Consider the following 11,262-nt stretch of genomic DNA (forward strand, 5'->3'; position numbering starts at 1 on the left):
GAAAGCCCTGAACCTGATAAACCTTGCCTCTGCTCACTAAGCTTGTTGATCACGCTTGTAGGTACATATTCATCTTTTTTATCTCTCTATATAGTTCATACTGCAACTGGCTGTGCTAATTTGTTATTGTTCTTTCGGTGGCTATCTATTTTGTGGAATTGATTTTTAGAAAAGTGTGATTCTATGGGCTGTACCATGGTGATGTCGAGAATTCAATAGATTTAGGGGTTGTTTGGAGCGCTCCATGGAGCAGATTCTCGAAGAGAATCACTCCCTGGCTACCAAACGCAAAAAAAACGACCTAACTTCCTCAGGGAATCCAAGTGAATCACTCCTCCATTTTGTATACAAGCGAGGGAGCTGAAAAAAAATTTTGCTTCCCCAGATTCTCCCCAGCTCCCTATTATATTTTGGTGGGGATCAACAAAGAATCAACCCTGTTCCCTCCTGGGAATCCAGTGGAATCACTCCATTGGAGAATCAAGGAGCACTCGTCATTCTCTGCCCTTCGGTTCAGAGTCCGTCCGGGCCTTTAACACCGCCCTTTTCATTCCTACTCATTTGTAATCCTCATAGCAAACTTTGAGCATCTGGGCTCAGGAATAAAGTCACTGACTGAAATTGGACGTAGGGCATGGTGCCTGAACTAGTATAAATCCTGTGTCATTGAGTGCTAGGCCATATCCGATCGCAACGCACCGCAAAACTACAAATATTTACTTGGTGGTCACTTTTCGCACCGACAGTTGGCGCCGTCCGTGGGGAGGATGCCGTGCGTTCACGCTTTTGGCCATCGGATGGCCCACCTTTCCACCATCTTTGGCATGGCGGGCTCGAACGATACGATTCGTTTTGGCTCACTGGAGTTTCCTGCGCTCCCACCTATTGGGATGTGGGTTCCTTCCATCTTCCAGCCGCTCTTGACTTTCCTCTTCGGGAGTCTGGACTTCGTCGACTACCGGCTCAGCGTACTGCGTCTCCGCGAAGAGGCGCTCGTCCTAGCATCCACTGGAGGAGCACCCTTCGTCGGTCGCGGGCCACTCGACAACCTCAACGTCGAGACACCTGCGCTTCGCCTCGAGCTCATGCTAGGCTCAAACTCCATGGTGAGTAACGTACATTTTGTTCTTTACTCGTTGTTTAATACCTTTTGCCGACTCTCTGGAGGGACCTCGCTGTCCCCACCACGACCGTCGTGCGATCGGTTCTCCTACCGCTTTGCGTCCCCCACGAACTCGCATGCGCGGGGGCTCCGAAGGATGCTGACGCCGCCCCCTCTCACATCTGAATTCGTTGGGATGGCGGGCTACGCTCCCGCCTCCTTTCACGACCTCGTGGATGACGAGGTCGAAAGCGACGGCTCCAGCATCGGCGACGTCGTGGCACCTAGCCACCCTCTGTCCTAGGAGTGCACTATGGCGAATGCTCCGGGCCAGCCACCAATGGTAGTAGAGTCTCTACAGACTCACACCCATCGGGACCCTCGTGCGGAGGCCCTCGCGCGTGCGCAGAAGCACGGCGAGGAATTACGATAAAGGCGACAGAGCCAGCCGCCACCTGCGCTAGCGTGCTCGGCGCAGCACGCTGCGCCATGCGCGCGTAACCCGATGAGCGGTGCCTGGGGTCACGCCCGTCAGGTCCAACGCAACATCCTGGACGGAGGGAATGACTCCCCTCAGTTCGCTTGAGCTGGCCAGAACATCGCTGCTGCGGTGATGCTTCTGCATGGCCTTCCCCAGCCGCCCAACCCCCAGGAACAAGCAAACCACCGAAACCTCCGGGCGCTGGTGGAGACCACCACCGTTCAACAGGCGGAGAGCTTCGCGTCGTGACACCAGCTCACGGCCTCTTGCCCAACTAGAGGACTAGAGCCGCACCGGTCGAATCGCTCCGTTAACTTACCACTGCTGTTGCTGGGGGTGGGGCAGGAGGCCACGGCTGCAACACTGCCCGACCTGGCGCCCGCTCCACACCAACCACTTGTGCGTGAATGCCTCAGGCCGAACCATGATGCTCGCAGCAGCATCAACAATCGACGCCATGCCCGGCACGATGATGACGCCTATCGAGTGGTGGCGAGGGCAGTCCCCACCACAACCGTCGTGCGACCGGTTCCCCTACTGCTTCACGTCCCCCATGAACACGTATGTGTGGGGGCTTCGAAGGATGCTGACGTCGCCCCTCTCACATATGAATTCATTGGGATGGTGGGCTATGCTCCCGCCTCCTTTCATGACCTCATGGATGACGAGGTCAAAAGCGACGGCTCCAACATCGGCAACGTTGTGGCACCTGACCACCCTCTGTCCTAGGAGTGCGCTATGGCGGACGCTCCGGGACAGCCACCGTGTGGTAGCGGAGTCTCTATAGACTCACACCCATCCGAACCCTCGTGCGGAGGCCCTCGCACGTGCATAGAAGCACGACGAGGAATTATGACAAAGGTGGCAGGGCCAGTCGCCACCTGCGCTAGCGCGATCGGCGCAGCACGCTGCGCCATGCACGCGTAACCCAGAGAGCGGTGCTCGAGGTCGTGCTTGTCAGGTCCAACGCAACATCCTGGATGGAGGGAACGACCCCCCTCAGTTCGCTTGAGCTGGCCAGAACATCGCTGCTGCGGTGAGGCTTCTGCGCGGCCTCCCCGAGCCAGCCGACCCCTAGGAACAAGCAATCCACCGGAACCTCCGGGCGCTGGTGGAGACCACCACCGTTCAATAGGCGGAGAGCTCTGCGTCGTGACACTGGCTCGTGGCCTCTTGCCCAACCAGAGGACTAGGGCTGCACTGGTCAAATCACTCCGTTCACTTACAACTGATGTTGCCGGGGGTGGGGCAAGAGGCCATGGCTGCAACACTGCCTGACCCAACGCCCGCTCCATGCCAACCACTTGTGCGCGAACGCCTCGGGCCGAAACGTGACGCTCGTAGCGTCATCAACAATCGACGCCATGCCCGGCACGATGATGACACCTATCGAGTGGCGGCGAGAGCAGGCAATACATGCCTTGGCCTGACCATCGAGGAGTGCAGGGACACGCACTCTAGGCATGGTGTCCGACCAAACGACCGGGGTCCTAGCCCAGACAGCCCATGATGACGGGCATTTTTTCGTCGCATCTAGAAAGCGTCGTTCCCATAGCGCTTTCGACCACCCACCAACATCGCCAAATACACCGGGGAAACGAACCCCGGTATATGGCTCAAAGACTTCTAGCTCGTCTGTCGTGCTGGAGGAGTGGATGATGACCATTTTATCATCTAGTATCTCCCCATCTGCGTGGGGGAGCATGTTCGAGCATGGCTCGAATTCCTTTCGCCCGATAGCATCCACGACTAGGTAGATCTCAAGAGGGTCTTTATTGGGAATTTCCAGGGGACATATGTCCATCCTGGGAATTCTTGGGACCTCAAGAGCTGCCAGCAGGAGCCCAGCGAGTCCCTATGAGATTACATCCGCAGGTTCTAAAGCGGTGCAACTGCCTTCTTGATGTCGTTGACGCAGACGTCATCGGTGCGTTCCTCTCTGGGACAACCTGTGAGTCCTTGATCCACAAGCTTGGCTGTGTGAAGCTTCGTACCACCCGCGACCTGCTCGACATCGCCACGAACCATGCCTCTATCGAGGAGGCGGTCGGAGCGGTCTTTAGCGACGGTCGGGACAGGGGCAAGGCCAAGCGCGAGGACCAAGGTGAAGGCCCCTCCACACAAAGGGGCAAGAAGAACAAGAAGGATCAGCGACGACCGGCCAACCCAGCCTTGGTTGTCGTGACCGATCGTGAGGGCAAGTAGCCCTAGCAGGGCCAGCCCGACCACTTCGACAAGCTCATGGAGAGTCCTTGCAACAACCATGCCTACCCCATCAAGCACCTCTACAAGGACTGTGAGCTCCTCAAGCGCTTTCTGCGGCATGCTGACAAGCCGAAGGAAAGGAAAGGCAAGGAGGAGGCCAAGAAAGGAGGCGCGACGGGCAAGGATGATGACGGCTTCCCCGACCCCGAGGAATTCCTCATGATCTTTGGGGGATCCGACGCCATCCACTCCAAGCGCCAGCACAAGGTACGCTGTAGAGAGGCATGCACCGCCGAGTTGGCCATCCCCTCTTTCCTTAGCTGGTCGGACTCCTCGATCACTTTTGATCGGAGAGACCACCCTTCCCATGTCGCCCGATCGAATCGCTACCCACTTGTCGTCAACCCCATCGTCCGTAAGAAGAGCCTCACCAAGGTGCTGATGGATAGAGGCAGCGGCCTCAACATTCTCTACGTCGACACCCTCGACACCATGCGCATCCCCCGGTTGGAGCTCCGCCGAGTGAGCTCTCCCTTCCACAGCATGATCCTGGGGATGCAAGCGTACCCACTAGGGCAGATTGACCTGCCCGTCACGTTTGGTGACCGAGCTAACTTCCGCTTGAAGGTCCTCACCTTCGAGGTGGACTTTCTAGGGTCCTACCACGCCATCTTGGGGCAGCCATGCTACGCCAAGTTCATGGTGATCCCCAACTACACCTACCTCAAGTTGAAGATGCCAGGACCAAACGGTCTCATCACCATGGGTAGCACCTTTTCGCACGCCTACGCGTGCCACCGCGAGCATTACGAGCTCGCCACTGCCGTCATCAACTCCACCGAGCTCCCGGAGCTTGGGAATTCGTCGACTCCAGCAGTCCCAGACTGCAACGAGCCGACCTCATCGAGTGCCTTCCACTCGATCGAGGAAACTAAGGCGATGGAGATCGACCCGACCAAGACGGTGCGGATTGGCACCAAGCTCCCAGCCAAATAGGAGAGCAAGCTCGTCGACTTCCTACGTGCCAATTGCGATGTCTTCACGTGGAAACCTTCTGACATGCCAGGCATACCAAGGGTGGTTGCCGAGCACGCATTACGCCTTGTCCCGGGCTCAAAGCCCGCCAAGCAACACCTGCATCACTTTGATGATGAGAGGCGCATGGCCATTGGTGAGGAGATCGTCAAACTCCTGACAGTCGGATTCATCAAAGAGGTATACCACTCCAACTAGCTAGCTAATCCTGTTCTTGTGAAAAAGAAGACTGGGAAATGGAGAATGTGTGTTGATTATACTGGCCTCAACAAGGCGTGTCCAAATGACCATTTTCCTTTGCCACGCATAGACCAGATAGTTGACTCCACCTCAGGATGCGACATCCTCTCTTTTCTAGATGCCTACTCAGGCTATCACCATATCACAATGAAAGAGTCCGACCAGCTCGCGACTTCATTCAACACCCCCATATGGTTCGTACTGCTGCGTAACCATGCCTTTCGGTCTGAAGAACGCTGGCGCCACCTATCAACGATGCATGCAGCGATGCTTCGCCGACCAAATCGACCCATCCAACCAGCCTGACCAAGTCGAGCGGCCGAAACCAACAATCATCGTCTATGTAGATGACATAGTGGTGAAAACGGCTCAAGCTAGCGACTTGATCGCAAACTTGGCCGCAACATTTGCAAACCTTCAAAGGTTCAGCGTCAAATTGAATCCCTGAAAAATATGTTTTTCGAGGGTTCCGAAGGGTAAGCTGCTCGGATACATCGTATCCGAACTGCGACATCGAAGCCAACCCTGAAAAAGTCATGGTCCATCTCCAACATGGGCCCTATACGCAACGTCAAGGGCGTACAGAGGCTCACCGGCTGTTTGGCCGCCCTGAGTCGGTTCATCTCCTAACTAGGCGAACAAGGGATGCCTCTCTATAAACTTCTCAAGAAGGCAGACACATTCGTCTAGACAGAAGAGGCACAACAGGCCTTGGAAAACCTCAAAGCAACACTGACGTCGGCCCCAGTCCTCGTCGCTCCCGAACAGGAAGAACCCCTTCTCCTCTACATCGCGGCAAACAACCATGTTGTGAGCGCCGCCCTAGTCGTCGAAAGGGAGGAGCCGGGACACCCCTTGAAGGTCCAACGATCAGTGTACTTCGTCGGTGAGGTACTCATCGACGCCAAGGTTCGATACCCCTAGGTTTAGAAGCTTCTATACACCGTGCTGATGGCGACCTAGAAGCTCCTGCACTACTTCACCGACCACGAAGTCATGGTCGTCCCTTCATACCCGTTGGGAGACATCGTCCGCAACCACGACACCACAGGACGGATCTCCAAGTGGGCTCTCGAGCTCATGAGTCACGACATCAGGTATATCCCCCGCACTGCTATTAAGTCTCAGGCTCTCACTGACTTCATCGTCGAATGGGCGAAAGTCTAGCTCTAAAAGGTCCTAATGGCTAGAGGGGGGGGTGAATAGCCTTATTAAAAATTTCTACAACAACACTTAGTAAACCAGTTAGACAATTATGAGGCGAAGCAAGTGTTGTGCTAGCCTACTAAAATTGCAAGCCACCTACCACAATTCTAGTTTATATAGTTTCTATCCACACAATGGCTATGTCACTACACTAAGTTAGTGTGCTCTCAAAGGCTAACTAAAGAGCCACACTAATCAATCTAACAAGCTCCCATGACTGGCTACACTAAAGAGCTTGACAACTGGTTTGCGGTAATGTAAAGAGAGTGAGCAAGATGGTTATACCACCGAGTTGAGGAATGAATCAATCAATCACAAGAATGAATACCAATGTAAACTAATTACCTCGGAATTAAATGATGACACAATGATTTTTTACCGAGGTTCACTTGCTTGCCGACAAGCTAGTCTTCGTTGTGGCGATTCACTCACTTGGAGGTTCATGCACTAATTGGCATCACACGCCAAACCCTCAATAGGGTGCCGCACAACCAACACAAGATGAGGATCACACAAGCCACGAGCAATTTACTAGAGTACCTTTTGACTCTCCACCAGGGAAAGGTCAAGAACCCCTCATAATTACCACGATCGGAGCTAGAGACAATCTCCAACCTCCGCTCGATGATCCTTACTGCTCCAACCATCTAGGTGGTGGCAATCACCAAGAGTAACAAGCGAATGTCGCAGCAAAACACGAACATCAAGTGCCTCTAGATGCAAACACTCAAGCAATGCACTTGGATTCTCTCCCAATCTCACAAAGATGATAAATCAATGATAGAGATGAGTGGGAGGGCTTTGGCTAAGCTGACAAAGTTGCTATGTCAATGCAAATGGCCAAGAGAGTGAGCTTGAGCCGGCAATGGGGCTTAAATAGAAGCCCCCACGAAATAGAGCTATTGTACTTCTTCACTGGGCACTGCTCGGGGTGACCGAACGCTCTGGTTAGATTGACCAGATGCAGGACCCCAACGTCTGGTCATGCGATGCACGCCACGTGGTCCCTGCTTCAAATGCTGATCGTCCAATCTCAATGGTCATCAGTGCACTTAAGTTGTGATCGAACGCTCTATAGTGTAGGATCAGATACAGGACCCTAGCGTTCGGTCACTTTCAGTAAGGTTCCCCTCGTGATCAGACGTGTTCGGTCATGCTCGACCGGACATAGGACGCCAGAGTCTGGTCACTTCCAGTAAGCTTCTAGAGGAGGAAATTTATGACCGAACATCCGATCAAGCCCGACCAGACTCGCACAGCGTCCGGTCACTCATGGTCTTCTTTGTGCTGCCACGTCAGCGAGACCGGACGTACCCATCATGTGTCCGGTCACGAAGTGACCCAGCGTCCAGTCAAAGACTGACGCCAACGTCTTCACTACTTCCACTGATCGGACGTAGACCCCAGCGTCCGGTCACTTCGTGACTAGCGTCCGGTGCACACTATGAAACCTTATCTTTTTTGTACAGGGTGCCAGTGGCACCGTCGGACTATCTGCACTCCGCCGGTGAAGTTTCGAACCCTTGCTCAAATGTGCCAACCACCAAGTGTATCACCTTGTGCACATGTGTTAGCATATTTTCACAAATATTTTCAAGGGTGTTAGCACTCCACTAGATCCTAAATGCATATGCAATGAGTTAGAGCATCTAGTGGCACTTTGATAACCGCATTTCGATATGAGTTTCACCCCTTATAATAGTACGACTATCGATCCTAAAAGTGATCACACTCACTAAGTGTCTCGATCACTAAACCGAAAAGCTCCTATCAATTTCATCTTTGCCTTGAGCTTTTGTTTTTCTCTTACTTCTTTTCAAGTTCAAGCACTTGATCATCACCATGGCATCACCATTATCATGTCATGATCTTCATTTGCTTCATCACTTGAAGTAGTGCTACCTATCTCATAATCACTTTGATAAACTAGGTTAGCACTAAGGGTTTAATCAATTCACCAAAACTAAACTAGAGCTTTCAAGCTCTCAACCCTAGACGTCACCCATGAGTACTGGATGATGTACTTCGACGGGTCGGTCATGGCGCCTGGCTAGGGGGCTAGAGTGGTTCTGATCTCCCTAGATGGGAGCAGGCTCTGCTACGCTATCCGTCTCTATTTTTAGCCTCAAACAATGCCGCGGAATATGAGGCCCTCATCAACGGACTGCACATCGCTGTCGAGCTTGGCGCCATGCGGCTGTATGTCCGCGGCGACTCAGAGTTGGTCATCGACCAAGTCATGGAGGAGTCCTCCTACAAGAGCCCTCTCATGGCAGCATATTGCCAGGAGGTACACAAACTCGAGGATAAATTCTGAGGGATCGAACTGCATCATGTCCCCCGATAGGACAATGATGCCGCTGATTTTCTCACAAAATTGGCTGCCAGACTGGTGTTGTCTCGTGATATGGTCTTCATCAACGATCTCCACGAGCCTTCTGCCCGTGTTCTGGAGGATCTGATCCAAACACACTCCGACATCAATCTGGCACCCAGGGGCTCCAACCTCCCGACGTGCCCCGACCCCGACCAAGTGCTCAGGGGCTCTGACCTTGGTGCCTCCATGATGATGTCGCCCGCCGCCGTCGCCATGGTGGCACTTGATCTGGTCGACTGGAGAGAACCACTGCTCGCCTACCTCCTCGAGGAGGTTCTCCCACTGGAAAGGACTGAAGCACGACGAATCACTCGACGTGCCAAGACGTTCGTCGCCATTGGTGACGAACTTTACAAGCGGAGCCCATCGGGAGTACTCATGAAGTGCATCCCGACTGACCAAGGGAAACAACTTCTCCTCAAAGTCCGTGCTAGAATCTACAGACATCACGCGGCCCCGAGGTCACTGGTCGGGAAAGCCTTTTGCCAAGGTTTTTATTGGTCCACCGCGCTACGAGATGCAGAGGAGGTTATTCGCAGGTGTGAAGGCTGCCAGTTCTATGCTCAGCAAACTCATTTGTCGGCACAGGAGCTTCAGACCATCCCCATCACCTAGCCATTCATGGTTTGGGGCCTCGACATGGTCGGACCCCTCAAAAAGGCCCCGGGCGGCTTCACTCACCTACTCGTAGTGGTGGACAAATTTACCAAGTGGATAGAGGCAAAGCCCATCACCAACATTCGCTCGGAAGAGGCGGTCAAGTTCTTCCTTAACATCATCTATCGTTTTGGTGTTCCTAACTGTATCATCACCGACCATGGAACGAACTTCACCGGGAAGAAGTTCCTAGACTTCTGTGATGGATACGGCATCAGGATCGATTGGGCCTCGGTCGGACATCCGCGTACTAACGGTTAGGTCGAGCGGGCCAATGGCATGGTCCTCCTAGGACTCAAGCCCCGCATCTTCTATCGACTCAAGAAGTATGTCGGCCGATAGGTTGTAGAGGTTCCAGCGATCCTCTGGAGCCTGAGAATGACCCCGAACCGATCCATGGGGTTCACACCTTTCTTCATGGCTTACGAAGCTAAAGCAGTGTTGCCCTCCAACCTCGATCACGACGCCCCAAGAGTGAAGGCCTTCGATCGAGACCGAGCCACGAAGGCTCAGCAGGACGCGATCAACCTACCCGAGGAGGCTCATGAGACGACCGTCATCCGCTCCGCTCGCTATCAGCAAACTCTCCGCAGGAAACATAAAAGAAAAATCAAGGGGAGGATCCTTGAGGTCGGTGATCTCGTACTCAGGAGGACCCAGTCCACCAAGGACAAACATAAGCTCTCTCCACCATGGGAAGGACCCTACATGGTGACTGAGGTGATCCGACCAAGCGCCTACTGGCTAAAGGACGACAATGGCAACGTTCTCACCAACACATGGAACATCGAACAGTTATGTCATTTCTTTCCCTAAAGCTTGGTCTTTTCATTTCTTTCCATTCAACGTTTGCTCCTACAGCACCCTAGCCCGAGCACTCTCGGCCTGGGTCGCTCGGGGGCTCCACAGGGTACGACACCACCCTCCTTTTTACTATCATAATAGTAATACTTTTCGCCCAAATGAAAGGGTATCGCCCAAACGAAAGGGCATTCTATTCCTTTGATTACCCTACGTAACTTGTGTTTTGAACTCCCAACCAATCACACCCCGCCACGACCTACAGTTACGAGCAGCTAAGCCTCGCGGGCCATGCCTGTGTTCTTAAGGTTGTAGCTTATGGGTCAATGGGCAGATGCGAAAACAAAAGGACAAAAAAACAAAACTACGCTTGGGTAAAAACAAGCTTCCCCTCACAAGTGATTTCATCACAAAACGAAATCTAAATATTCACGAATGTAAAACTGTTCACATGGGGCTTCCCCACGAACTTGTCTTTTACATATACAGGCTATTTCTACTCTAAACTCTACTATACCCCCCCGGCAGCATCGCCCGATGGTACGATCGATGCGGACGTAGGCAGCTCGCTTCCGGTCGGGATGACATTCGGCTCGGTCGGGGGTGGGACGACGCTTGCCTCCAACCTGGTCTCCACTCCCTCAACAGGCTGGATGACATCTTCCCGGTGCATGTCTTCAGCCATGGTTGAACGACGAGCCTCCATCACCCACTACGCGGTGACCTGCTCGGCGACCATCTATGCATATGGCACCAAACTCTCCCCCAGCGCATGGATTTCATCTACGCTCCTCCAGTCAGCGTACCCTTTGTAGATGGTCATGAAGTCCAGATTGGGGTGATGGGTCACCACCGAGGTCAGCACCCCCAACGTCCATAGAACATGCCATCGGAGATGAGAGCCCGAACTTCGTTCGGGGCCTCCACCAGCTGGACAGCGGGTGTACTGGTGCTCGGTCCTGACCCGAACACCTCAAAGACGACCACTTGAGTGACATTGCGAATCTGGTCGAGCTCTCCCTCGAGAACACGTCGCTCCTCAAGGGACTGGGCTAGCGCCTCTATGCCCTGACCAACCGTCGCTTTGACTATTTCCAGTTCTTGCTCTAGAGAGCCGATCTTTCCACCAGTTCTAGAAAAAGACAACAAATTCAGACA

General features: G+C 53.5%; 1 protein-coding gene across 1 annotated transcript; it reads left to right on the forward strand.

The window, feature by feature from the left end:
* The first annotated feature begins 8,460 nt into the window (after positions 1–8,460).
* LOC136469845 (uncharacterized) lies at positions 8,461–9,261 on the forward strand. The gene is made up of 2 exons (XM_066467883.1): positions 8,461–8,559; positions 8,617–9,261. The coding sequence occupies exons 1-2, from the start codon at positions 8,461–8,463 to the stop codon at positions 9,259–9,261; spliced, it is 744 nt and encodes a 247-aa protein (XP_066323980.1).
* The last annotated feature ends 2,001 nt before the right edge of the window (positions 9,262–11,262 follow it).

The sequence above is a fragment of the Miscanthus floridulus genome, chromosome 8 (genome assembly GCF_019320115.1).
Source record: "Miscanthus floridulus cultivar M001 chromosome 8, ASM1932011v1, whole genome shotgun sequence".
Lineage (NCBI taxonomy): Eukaryota > Viridiplantae > Streptophyta > Magnoliopsida > Poales > Poaceae > Miscanthus > Miscanthus floridulus.